The sequence below is a fragment of the Rattus norvegicus genome, chromosome 1, assembly GCF_021556685.1.
Source record: "Rattus norvegicus strain SHRSP/BbbUtx chromosome 1, alternate assembly SHRSP_T2T, whole genome shotgun sequence".
Taxonomy (NCBI): Eukaryota; Metazoa; Chordata; class Mammalia; order Rodentia; family Muridae; genus Rattus; species Rattus norvegicus.
This window is the reverse complement of record NC_141534.1, coordinates 217,240,444-217,253,325: the sequence shown is the minus strand read 5'-3', so window position 1 is coordinate 217,253,325 and position 12,882 is coordinate 217,240,444. Positions and strand designations below refer to the sequence as shown.

Sequence of the window (12,882 nt, the reverse complement as noted above, 5' to 3'; positions counted from 1 at the left end):
CCTCCCTCCTTACCATACAATAGGAGAGTGTTTCGGACATCTTTTATTGAGCCAATAACTGGCTTTCCACAGGGAGATGGGGCAGAGGCACAGGAAAGAGTGGCCCAGGTGGTCGCCAGCTCCACCAGGAGACTAGGACTTCCTTAGGCCTTCAGATCACTTTCCCTCCATCATGCTGGTCTGCTAAGCTCCTATTCAATCTTTAAGACCCAAGTCCCAACATTCTTTGCTTGAGAAACCTACTTCTAAATTGGGTCACTTGAGTGCAAAGTCCTGAGTCCCAGCAGAGAGTAGGTACCCACAGACCCACTGTCTGCCCCTCAGTCCTGAGCAGACACATAGGAGAGCACGGAGTCTGCTCCACTTGGCTGAGCAGAGGCCACCGAGAGGGGCTCCAGAGCTCAGCATCCTGGGTCCTGATTCACAGGAAGGACATTCTGGAGGTAGAGTGAGTGGAGCACTGTAAGGTATGAGTATGTTCCGAGGGCCCAGAGCTAGGGGCAAGAGCGTCGCAGCAGGATGCTTGGCTGTATCTGCTGGCCTGTGGCTGAAGGGACGAGGTTTACCTCAGCTGTCCTGATTGGAGGACAGATAGAAGCTGGTAAAGACCTGAGCTCTTAGAGGAGGAACTTCAGGCCCCCACGAGAGGTCCCAGGGTCTTCCAGGAGTCAGGGTTGGTGATGGGGTAACAGATGTGTCAAATTTGAAGAAGGGGCATGTCCAGGTATCGGGCAGGCTACATTTCAACTTCAGATGCCAGGCCCCACCAGGCTCTGCCTCCTCCCTCCACAGCTCCGCCCTCTACCTCCACCTGCTTCAGTTTTATTAGCAGGGCTATATCCCAGCCCTAGCCACAGAGGCTCCATAAATCTTGGCTGCATTTAGATGAAAGTCTGGACTTACAGTCTATTTACTCAGGGTCACTGCTCCACCCATCTCCTCACCAGCCAGCCTCCCTGCACCCCTAAGGCTGAAAAGGGAGCCAGAGCATCCCTTGGTTTAAGACAGGCACCGGGATATCCGCAAGCCACCCCTTTGCCCAGCCTACTTCTCCGTGCTACCCTTGGGGTGAGTCCCTCCCTTCATGGGAGAGTCTGTCCAGGCCCATATCCGGGTGACTCCTTTCTTTCAGAGGGACAGACAGAAGGCAGTGAAGGTAGTGATGAGGAATTGCTACGTGGTAGGAGGAGGGTGGTTCTCAGAAAACAACAACAGCAGAGTGAGAGCCAGGGTGGACAGCTGCAGCCTCAGCCAGTGGTCAGGGTGGGTGCCACAGGGAAACCAGCATTTAAGTAAAGGCTTGTAAGAGGGAATGGAGACACTTGAGAACCTCAGGAAAAGCATCCCCCCACCCTCTCTCCACACATACACATGAGGAAGGATGTGGGACCGGGAAAGACACCCTGGTTCCCGTTTAAGCAAAGGCTAGAAACCCCTGATGTGTTTATAAAAAAATAAAGAGGGGAGGATATGTTCTATAGAGGTGTGGGGAAGGGGTGCCTCTGAGGGCCCATGCTGAGGCATCCCTTCCCTGAGGGAACAGCCACACAAAGGTATAGTATAGAGTAGAGTTTATTCAGGGCATGGGGAGCAGAGTTAAGAGGGTAGCAGAGGCAGGGGTGGGGGAGGAGAAGAGTAGAGGCCGGTCATGGGCATGTGTAGAGAAGGTGGAGGGGAATGGGGAGAGAAGGGAGACGGGAATAGAGTAAGAATAAGAGAGCAAGAGAGAACAAAGAGAGTGAGGAGGGGGCAAGCAGCCCCTTTTATAGAGTCAGGCATACCTGGCTGTTGCCAGGTAACTGTTAGGGTGGAGCTTAGACAGAATGCTAACAACCCTGGTGACCCTAAGGGACTGTAGGCAGTTCACCTGACTCCTGGGAAAACAAGCCCCATCCCTAGCCACAGCCCTCCACAGATTTGTGGCCATCAGTCACATAAGGGCAATGCCCCAAGATCCTCCACAGGTAGAGGATGTGACCACAGGTCACGTAGGCTCAAGACAGACCTCCATTATAATGAGGTACCCAAGTCCTCCCTGCAAAAGGTATTAATCTCAGGCCCACCCTGAGAAGCGGGGTACGGTTTTACTCATCCACCTTTCACCACGACAATAAATGCCTTAAAACCACAGACCACCTCTTCATCCGGATCCGCAGTGGGGAGCCACAGAGAAGGCCTTCGCCTACAGAGCTGCTGTCTAATTGCCTGTGCTCCCAGTGGTGGCTGCCACCAAGCTTAAGCCTACTGCTGTTAAGCCAAAGACTCTCCCCAGCCTGGACTTCTCTCTTCCCCCTCTTTTCCCTCTTCCCCCTTGGCCATGGGCTAGATCCAGCTCGCAGACCCCAACTCCATCCTCAACTCTTCCTCTGCATCTAGCAGCGATGCTTGGATGCCCAAGAGCCTGAGAACCTGACAGCCCGGCCCCCTTGCAGGCCCAGGGGCCCCCAGCTGTGTCCAGCACCTCAGACTGTGCTTCTCCACACGGCCCCCCCTTCATCCTACCCCCCCATCGTGCTGCCCCTCAGCTTCCCTACAACCCGACACCCACCCGACTATGCCATGGGGTAAGCACAGTCAAATGTCCTGCATCCCGCCTCCCCCAGGGGCCGAGCCCTGTGGCGGAGTAGACACAGGACCCCACATAACCCTAGAGAAGGATGGAAGGAAGTGTCAGTGCAGGGGCCCCCAAGGCCCTGAGGCAGAGTGCACCTGAGGCAGGCGGCAGGTGTGGTTGTAGCCTGGTGGGAAAGGCCTGGAGTCTGAGACAGAGGTGAGTGTGAGAGGTAGTTGGGCCTTCTGAGACACAGTGAGGGCCCTAGGTGTGATTCTGAAGGGTGTGAAGGTTTTGAGCAGGTCAAGAACAGCAAGCCGAGAGGCTCTCATGCTTCCCTCATTTTTACCTTCCCCAGAGGAAACGATAAAACTGTAGCTCCTCCCAAGGTGTTCCTGCTGCTCTTCTGGCCTTCTGGCTGGGACCTGAGGCCTCTGGTCAGCTAAGGCTCCTCAATACCCTGCTCCCTTCATCTCTGGGCCTTTACCTGTCTGTCCCCACCACTTTCCACCTCTCCTTGTCAGTCCAGGCCCTACCGTCCTTCCTGAAAGGTCCCTGGTGCTCATGCTGAGCAGGCCCTTCTGGCTGAGCCCTGACATACCTGGATCTACCACTACCCTGTCAGGGCCCGTCTGTCGTCTGTGTGCACAGTCCTGCACACAACAGGCACTGAGCACAGAGTGATGAATGAATGGGCGTGGGATGGGTACTGTGGTTGGAGCATGGTGTCACCAAGCACGGAGGGGGAGGGACCTGTTCCTCTTAAAGGGCAGGCTTGCAAAGAGGTCCCCAAGGGCCTATCCATGGGCACCAAATCCCCATCCTGGGAAGCGGTGACCTCCACAGGGACAGCTAGAGGAGAGTGGGGAGGGAGGGAAAGCATCCTCAGTCACAAACAGCCCCCTGCATCCTGGCTGGTCACCGACAGCTCTTAGCGCTGTGCTTATTTATTCCTGACCTCGCTGCCCCTTTTATTTTTCCCCCTTTTAAAACCTGGCCTGGGCCCCGCCACCGCTGCCGTAAACATGGCCCCCGGGATTTATCCCACGGCGCATTAACCCCTGCCCCCTGGCTCACCAATCATCCTGCCGCTGTGTAGACAGTGGCTGCCGGGCAGCTGAGGGCTGAGGGCCTGAGTGGGTGGCGGGAGGCTAGTCGAGGCAGATGTGGGGCCACAGGGCTGCCCCTCTAGAGGCACCTGCGGCATTGGCCTTCGTCCCGTCTCTCACCCCTTCCCTATCACGTGCTGTAGCGCTTGCCCTGTGCTGGCCTGAGGTACTAACTGGCGGACACCTGGGGTTTTTCGGTGCAGAAATGGATAAGATGCAGAGATGGGGGTGAGAAGCTGAGGACAATTCACAAGGGGCTTTCAAAGGCCAAGCTAGCCCCACACAGGGAGGCTTTGTCTACCTGCAGCAGGCTCCGCCCCAGCCTGTTCATGTACAAGTCCGGAGGCTTGAGCTCAGGTGGGGGTCACCCTACAAAGAAGCCCGGCCTCTAGCTGTATCAATGGGCACACCACTGAAACAGTCCGGTCCTGAAGGACTGAAGGACAAAACCAAAACCGGACTCGTACCTCACCCCTACTCTAACCTCACAGGAGAACCAGGAAGGTCTGTGTACTCACCCCCTCCGCCTCCAAGCAGGGAGTTGTTGGCTGCAAGACAGAAAGAGACAAAACCAGGTTAGGTGCAGTGCGGAAGGGGTCAAAGCGGGGGCCATATGGGAAAGAGGGACAGTCAGGTAGCCTGGAGTGGGGAGCCTGGGCCCTGAGACTCTGGGTATAGGATTCCCAGCCCTTCGTGCAAGAGCCAATGATGGGGGTTGGGGAGATCCTACTGGGTCTGGGCTTACAGGGGACCAGGGAGTGGGGGCACAGGAAGGCCACCAAGGCTACTGACCACCCAGAAGTAGCACATAGGACAACCAGCAGGAGCTGACTTGCTCCTTCCACAGAGTTCATCCTGTGGTTCGAATCCAAGTTGTCAGGCTTAGTGGCAGATGCCTTTACTCACTGAACCATCTTGATCCCCTCTGTTCCCCACCCCTACTTTTTTTCTGATACAGGGTTTCTCTGTGCAGCCCTGGCTGTCCTGAAACTCTCTTTGTAGACCAGGCTGGCCTCGAACCCAGAGATTCACCTGCCTTTGCTGGGATTAGAGGCGCATACCACCACGACCCTACCTCACCCCCTTTATTTTTTTTAAAGACAGTTTCCTGAATTCTAGACTGGCTTCAATTCACTGTGGAGCAGAGGAAGGCTTTAGAGTATTCCTGCCTCCACCTCTGAGTGTTGGAATTGTGGGTGTTCACTGCCCGGCCAGTGTTCCTCCTGTTCTCCTTTACAGTGTTCCTGGAGACCCAGAAGTGTTCAGCCTTCAGCGTAGGTGTGGGGAGGCATGCATGGTCCTTACCCTCATGGCCCACAGGCTGCCTAGTAACACAGTTAGAGGCCACCAGAGGGAAGTGCACATGGGGCACAGTGCACACACTTTTAATCCCAGCTCTCAGGAGGCAGAGGCAGATGGATCCCTGAATCCGAGGCCAGTCTGGTCTATACAGTGAGTTCTAAGACAGTGAGGACTGTGTAGACCTTAATTGAAAAACAAGAGAGAAGGCAGCGTATGTGCAGCTAGGGAGGAGGCAGGATGCCACAGAGTCTGGAGTACACTGTGGAGGCCCCATGCCCCGGGCCATGTCTGAAGTCTGAGTGCCAGCCAGCACATGGTGAGCAGGGCAGCCTGGCTCCAGGCCTCGGTTTCCATACTCCAGCACACAGGGTTGGGTCAAAGGTCATGAAAAGGAGTCAGTTCTGGCCTTGCTTGGAAGGTGTCCTGCTTTCTGCCTGGTCTGATGGGGGTCCCTCAGGCAGAGTGGGCCTGACGGCCATCATGGCCGACACTTTCCCGATTAGCCACATTTTTCTCTGCCCGGCTGGCTGCCCCTCCTGCCTTACCATGTGGCCCTGTGGCTGACATAGGTAAGGGAGACTGGCAGCCCCTCTGCCAGAGCTAGTGCTGTGCAGATGATTGCTCCTGCTCAGGTGTCCTCTTCTGGCCACAAGGTCTGCGTGCCTAAGTGCCAACCAGACAAAGAGCTAGGGGAGACTATAGGTCCCCCAAGACCCAGTTGCTGCCCAGGTGAGAAGCCCAGGTGAGAGGCCCAGGTGAGAGGCCTAGAGGGGCTGGCTCCAAGGCTGGATCTTCAGCTCCTCCCAGGGTTTACTCTTACCCCACCTTCCTGGGCTTTCTGCTTTAGGGTTAGGGGCCAGACTGTGGCCCAGGGCTTTTCTGCGGAAGCTATGGATGCTGCTAAGTGGTGTCTCGCAGTGGCTGGTCTCCCAGACCTGACAGCTCTTCGCTTGGGGAATAATTAATTCCATAGCCTGAAAACCCAGGGCTGCAAGTTGCCACGTTACTTTCAAGATTAATACATGCAGCTAATTAAGATACAGAGGCAATGAGCGGCTTGGAGCTCCTAGAACCAAGCAGCGGCCATGGGAACGGAGAAAGGAGCCAGCCGAGCCTGTAGGCAAGTTAGCTGGGAGACACTGCCAGGTCAGAGGTCAGCCAACAAGGATCACAGAAGGGGTAGAGTGCAGAGGTCCCATTCTGGTCCCCATTCTTAGCAAGATAGGCTGCTGCTCTTCGCAAAGTACCCCATTTATCGTCACAGCCAAGCCACCAGAGAGGGCCTCCTGTTCCCATTTTACAGAGGAGGAAACTGAAGCTGGGGAAGGGGTGGGGGACAGTGAAGGTGTAGGCAGGGTTGGGGTAGGAGCTGCGGTAGTACTTCATGGACTTGTGAGTGCAGGAAGCCCTGGGTTGGATTTTCAACCACGTATTCCAGATATACAGATTTCTGTGTATATACCAGACATAGTAGCTGATGCCAGTAATTTTATCACTCTGGGAGGTGGAGGCAGGAGGATCAGAAGTTCAAGGTCATCTTCTATTATGTAAAGAATTCTAAACCAACCCTGGCTCAAAATAAACGAAGACTAAATCTGAGTCTCTCTGAACTGGAAGGCAGGCCACCAAGATGGGGGGGTTAAGGTTACAACTTGGCTACACCTCCTGGCCACACCTACTTCCTGAAAGCAAGGAGGAGCACTCTGGAGCCTCTATTACCTCAGCCTCAACTGCTCCACGCCCAGCAGGCTTGGCTGCAAACTTGAGAGGCCGCACTCCGGCAGCCCCGCGTGGGAACCCGGCAGTGGGAGATGAGGCATCTCAGGTGGGTCCAGGCCTGACTCAAGCCCTCTGAGCCCCTGGGGCAGCGCTGGCGGCTGTCGGAAGCTGCCCTCCACGGCCCTTTCCACCTCCCCCCACCACCTCTCTCTTAATTAACACCGGCTGCAAACAAGCTGGCTCCTGCTCAAAGAGGGCACAGTGCCAAATGGGTTGGCAGGAAGCCTTGCTGGGGCAGGAGAGGAGGGGCCAAGACCTGGGCTGGGTGCAGCAGACCCCAGTCAAAGAGGACACTAACCCCGCCTCCCTGACGCTCTAAGTCCAGGCTCTGTGTGGTCTTGACCCGGGAGAGAGGCAAGTGAATGCCTGATGTCCACCCAGTCAGGGTCTGAGAGAGGGATAGGCCTGGGATGGGCCAGGTGTTGCAAGGGTAGATGAAGCCTGGCACCTTCTTGGCCTGAAAAGAGGATCTGTGATCAGCCAACTTGCCCATTAAAAGAGGCTTTTTGTTTCTGTTTATCGTTTTTAAAAACAGGGTCTCACACAGCACAGGCTGGCCCCAAACTTACTAAACAGCCAAGGATGACCTTGAACTTTGAATTCTCTTGTCTCTGTCTTTGGGGTTCTGGGATTACAGGCGTGAACCCCGGTGCTTCCTTTATTCCGTGCTAGAGATGGAACTCAGGACTCTGTGCACATTAAGGGAGCATTAAATGACACTCCTAGATGTCTGTTTATCTCGAGATAAACAGTCTCACTATGCTGCCCAATCTGCCACAACTCCTGGGCTCAGACAGTTCTCCTGTTTCAGACTCCCAACAGCCAGGGACACAGGCACATGCCACAGTACCCAGCTTTTATCTTATTTTTAAAGGATTTACTTACTATTCTGTGTCTGTGTGTGTCACATGTGTGTGCCTGATGATGCCAGGAGAGTTGCTGGAGTCCCTCAGCGGGCGATTGTGAGCCACCTTTGTGCTTGCTGGGAATTGAACTCAACCCTCGGAAAGAACAGCAAGTGCTCTAACTGCCGAACATCTCCTCAGCCCTCCTCTTTCCCTCCTCTTCCTCCCCCTCCTCTTCCTCCCCCTCTTCTCCCTCCCCCTCCTCTTCATCCTCTCCCTCCCCCTCCCCTTCGTCCTCTCCCTCTCTCTCCTCCTCCCTGTATCCAGCTTTTTATTTGTTAATTTTTGAGACAGGGTCTCTCTGTGTGCTCCTGGCTGTCTGTCTTGAAGCTCAATATGCAGCGATCCTCCTGCCTCTCCATCCCTGGTACTAGGATTAGAGGTGTGCACTCCCATGCCCAGTCTAAGCATCTAGCTTTTAAACAAGGGGCTTTGCAGAGCAGAGTGGGTCAAACAGCTCTCACCTCTGGTGGCGCGTAAGTTCTAGATCATAGGGTACAGGTCTAGGCCAGCGTGCACACGTTTGATTTTAAGACAGACCTGATCCCCTGCCCCCTGTAGGGGCTGCTTGTCATCTCATCGACACTGCAGATGAGACTCCGCGGACAGGTATGGGGATGATTTTACCACACTCTGCTGAATCTAGCCAGCTGGCTTTGAGTCCCGTGACCTTGAAGTGCCCCTCACGCCACTCAGTGCTAAGTCCTTTGACCGATGAAAACTGAGATTTGCGGTGCCTCACTCAAAGCCTCCCACTGTTGCCCAGGTTCTCCCTACCTTCTTTTCCTGCTGTGCTCACCCTCAGCTCATGTGACCTGCCACCTCTCTTCCACCTTTTCAGGCCCTGGCCGGACTCTGCCCTGTGACTGCCATCCCTGAGGATTGCAGAGTAGGGACTTCCAAGTTGTGGCCGGGCTCTTGGCCTAGTTAGGTACTGGCAGGTGGCCACTGGCCAGTGAGAGGGAGAGGGCCAGCCCCCCCACCCCCACCCCCGAGAGTTTAGCAAGTGCCACTAAAGATCAGAGGAAGCTCAGGGACAAAGGTGGTACCCTGCCTTGCTTCACTTGTACAGGAATGTCTCATTTTTGTCTGTCTGTCTTTCTGTCTAGGGGTGCTCATGTAGCCCAGACTAGCCTTGAATCAGTATGTACCTAAAGGAGAAGGACCGTGAGTTCTTGATCCTTCTGCCTCAGGATCCTGGGGTACAGGTGAGAGCCACCATGTCCAGTCCCCAGGAAATGTTTTTAAATGTTGTAATATTAATATATTTCTGAAAAGTCACATAATGGCATTTAAAATGTTTTTTTTTCTAAGATTTATTTTATTTATGTGAGTACACTGTAGCTGTTTTCAGACACACCAGAAGAGGGCATCAGATGCCATTACAGATGGTTGTGAGCCACCATGTGGTTGTTGGGAATTGAACTCAGGTCCTCTGGAAGAGCAGTCAGTGCTCTTAACCACTGAGCCATCTCTCCAGCCCTTTAAAATGGTTTTTAATGGAGGTAGGGTGGGGGAATTAAGGCGCAGAGTCTATATGACAGCTGTGAGTTTGTTGGACAAGGCATATGCACTGTTCACCTCTCTGAGGAGACACTGCCACCATTTCCCAGAGGTAGCCCTGAGCCACAGTGGGGGAGGGGAGATCTCTTTACAGTGTAAATTGAACCAATTTTTTTTGTTTCTTTTTTTTTTTTTTTCTCGGAGCTGGGGACCGAACCCAGGGCCTTGCGCTCGCTAGGCAAGCGCTCTACCGCTGAGCTAAATCCCTAACCCCCCAATTTTTAAAAAAATAATTATTTATTCATTTATTTAATATATATGAGTACACTTCAGACACACCAGAAGAGGGCATTGGATCCCATGACAGATGGTTGTGAGCCACCATCTGGTTTCTAGGATTTGAACTCAGGACCTCTGGAAGAGCAGTCAGTGCTCTTAACCACTGAGCCATCTTTCCAGCCCCCTGAACCAATTTTATTTTATCTCAGCTTCCCAATTAAAACTGTCCCAGGCCTGGGAGTATATCTCAGAGGTAAAGCCTAGCTCCCTATGCAGGAGGGTCCCAGGTTTCATCCCCAGCACCATCAAGGAAAAAAAAAGTAACCCCCAAACCTGTCAACAGGAGCCCATTGAACTTCATGAGTAAGGAGCGCTCCTCCTTTGTTCTCAGGATATAGAATGGGACCCAGGCAAGCCCCCACCAACACATTATTCCATCTCTCTCCCAACTCTTAGTGCCTCCCTCTGCCAAGTTCCAGGTTCTCAGGTCTAGCAACTGTGCCTGAAGAAATCACCCTGCCCTCTCCAGGAGACTTACTCAGGTATACCTGTAGTCTGAGGCTCCCATCTGCTCCCCCATCATCCCTACACTCCTCCCCAGCATCCCTACACTCCTCCCCAGCATCCCTACACTCCCCCCAGCATCCCTACACTCCCCCAGCATCCCTACACTCCCCCCCAGCATCCCTACACTCCCCCCAGCATCCCTACACTCCTCCCAGCATCCATACACTCCCCCCAGCATCCCTACACTCCCCCTAGCATCCCTACACTCCCCCCAGCATCCCTACACTCCCCCCAGCATCCCTACACTCCCCCCAGCATCCCTACACTCCCCCCCAGCATCCCTACACTCCCCCCCAGCATCCCTACATCTCCCTATTCTTCAGATAAGCAGCTGTCTGATTACTAACATCAGGAATGCCACACCTGCAGTTCCATCACCGAGCTCTGGCTCATAGCAGGTGTGTCGAGGGACATTTTTTCAGTATTGGGGACTGACTATTAGCCTCTTGCATGCTAGGCAAGTGCTCTCCCATTAAACCACATCCCCAGCTCATTGGTGTTTTTGTTTTTGTTTGGTTTTTCAAGACAGGGTTTCTCTGTGCAGCCCTGGCTGTCCTGGAACTTGCACTGTCGACCAGGCTGGCCTCAAACTCGCAGAGATCCGCCTGCCTCTGCCTCCTGAGTGCTGGGATTAAAGACGTGTGCTACCAAGGCTCAGTTATTATCTTGTTTCTAGACGGGGTCTCACTTTCAGGCTGGTCTGAACACACTCTGTATCCCAGGTTGGCCTGGTACTTTTTGATCTTCCTGCCTCGGCTGCCCGAGTTGATGGGATTAAAGGTGTGCCCCCAGGCCAGACCTCAGCAATGACTGCTGAAAGAGTTGGACAGTTAAGGACTGTGTACACCAAGTCACTCAGCCCACTGTGTGGGGTGCACGTGGACTAAACCTAGCTCCCCCACGTGAGGCTCTTCACCAGCCAGCCCCTCAGGGAGACCAGGAGTAGGAAATGGTGCTACAACAAGCTCTGGTCCGAGGCCAGCAGCCGCCGAGTGACCTTCTGGCTTTCCCAGACAGGGACTAAGTCCTTCATGCCTGGGAGGAGGGGGTGGCCCTCTGAGGGAGAGGGGAGAGGGGGACACAGAGAAGAGAGTCAGTTACCAGTGACCCGAGGAAAGCGCTGAGCAGGTGCCTGGGCCAGGAAAAGTCTGGGCAAGCAGGCACAGCGGTGACTTTGAAGCTGGCACAGCCTCTGCACATGCCCCAGGAGGCTGCTCCGTCCACATGTCGTCTGCCTGAGCTCTGTATGTGCACCTTGTCCCGGCATGGCATCCCAGCCTCACCGGCCTCGAGCAGCCGGGGAACTGGAGCTGCTCCCCTCAGCCCTTGAGCCCTCACTGGCCTGTTTTCCATTGCTCCTGAGTGAGTCAGACCTCAGCTTCAGCAAAGATCTTTCTGCTGCTACTGAGAGCTGAGCACTGGGGTGAAGGTGGACCCCCGCTGGCACCAAGCTCACTCCAGGGTGACAGTAGCTACACAGGCATAAACTTGAACCAGAATTAGTTAGCACCAGAGGTCATGAAGGCAATCAAAGGGAAGGTAGGGGAGGGCTGGCAGGTTGTCTCATGTGTGGCAAGGACCTGCTGAATGGGGAAGCTGGCTTGAGAAACACACAGCAGGTGAAGAATGGCTGTGCAAAGACCCTGAGGCAGAAGCCTAGCTTGGAGGTATAGCATAGGGGCCTGTGGCTAAGGTAACATGAAAGAAGAGGGAAAACCAGAGGGGAGGGGAGGCCAGGGGCCTTTGGAGCTGACCGTGTGCAGGGTGTGCTTCTGGGAGCCACAGCCTCAGATAGGCACTGCTGAGGTCAGCCTGCCCACGTGACCCTGTCTCACTCCTGAAGAGTCCTCACGGCTTGTCAGCAAGGCTGCCACCTACAAGGAGGACTCTGTGGAGGCTTTGTCCCATTGCCACATAGACTGACAGCTGCCCCCTAAGCTCTGTTCAGGGGAAGGCGCTGTTTCCTCCCCTCCTCCCACAGGCCTCCGGCTGAGATCCGTGTTCCAAGAGGGTGAGTCGTTTAAAACATGCTTTAGATTAGAAACACCCATGGATGGAATAGGATGTAAAGTGTGCTGGATTCTGAAGATAAAACAAGAGACTTCAAAGGTACCTCCAACTGGGCGAGCGCTCACCATGTTGGACAAAGCTCTGTCCCCCCAGGCCAAGGTCACTGTCCTTCAAGGTGTGTCAGCTTGGGCCTGGCAGTGCACAGGAAGAAGAAGGCCTTGTGGGGCACAGAGCTGCTATTTCTTACCAAATCTATCCCCAGCCAGCTGTCACACGGGCTTTCAACAGCCACCCTAACATGGACACAAACCCCTTCCTGTCCCACCCCCTCCTGCCCCATTCGCAGGCGGGGAAATGGAAGTGACTTGCTTCAGGACAGAGTCCTGAGTAAAAGAGCCAGTGCCCTGTCCTTTGCCAGGGGTGATCTTACAGCCCCCAGCTCTGACCTGTGATCTGGGGCCTCCCTCTGTGTCTTTATCTGCTGATGAAGGAGTCATTTAATCAGGCCCTCATGGGTCCTGATGTTAAAGTAGGAATGCCCAAAAACAAAAACAGAACAAACAAAACGGTGCCTTTGTGCCTTTAGGTGTGGTGGCAGACGCCTGTAACCTCAGCATCTTAGGAGGCAGAAGACTGGCCTTGGCTATACAGTGCAGCTCACCAGAGTTTAACACTAGCCTTGGCTGTACAGTGCAGCTCACCAGAGTTTAACACTAGCCTTGGCTGTACAGTGCAGCTCACCAGAGTTTAACACTAGCCTTGGCTGTACAGTGCAGCTCACCAGAGTTTAACACTAGCCTTGGCTGTACAGTGCAGCTCACCAGAGTTTAACACTAGCCTTGGCTGTACAGTGCAGCTCACCTGGAATACATGTAAT

General features: G+C 54.3%; 1 protein-coding gene and 1 long non-coding RNA gene across 3 annotated transcripts in view; one reads left to right on the top strand and one right to left on the bottom strand.

Moving 5' to 3' along the window:
• The window catches only part of Macrod1 (mono-ADP ribosylhydrolase 1), a 140,743-nt gene that overhangs the window by 9,213 nt on the left and 118,648 nt on the right, over positions 1 to 12,882 (bottom strand). For both annotated transcript variants that reach the window (XM_087617882.1, NM_139337.2), the window contains exon 4: positions 4,179 to 4,208. In XM_087617882.1, coding sequence (XP_087474008.1) covers positions 4,179 to 4,208 — 30 coding nt within the window. The remainder of the gene's footprint in view (positions 1 to 4,178; positions 4,209 to 12,882) is intronic.
• Positions 6,685 to 10,644, top strand: LOC108349688 (uncharacterized). Its single transcript, XR_015652862.1, has 5 exons — positions 6,685 to 6,787; positions 8,756 to 8,854; positions 9,885 to 9,970; positions 10,319 to 10,393; positions 10,521 to 10,644. It is a non-coding gene; the product is annotated as an uncharacterized LOC108349688 (long non-coding RNA).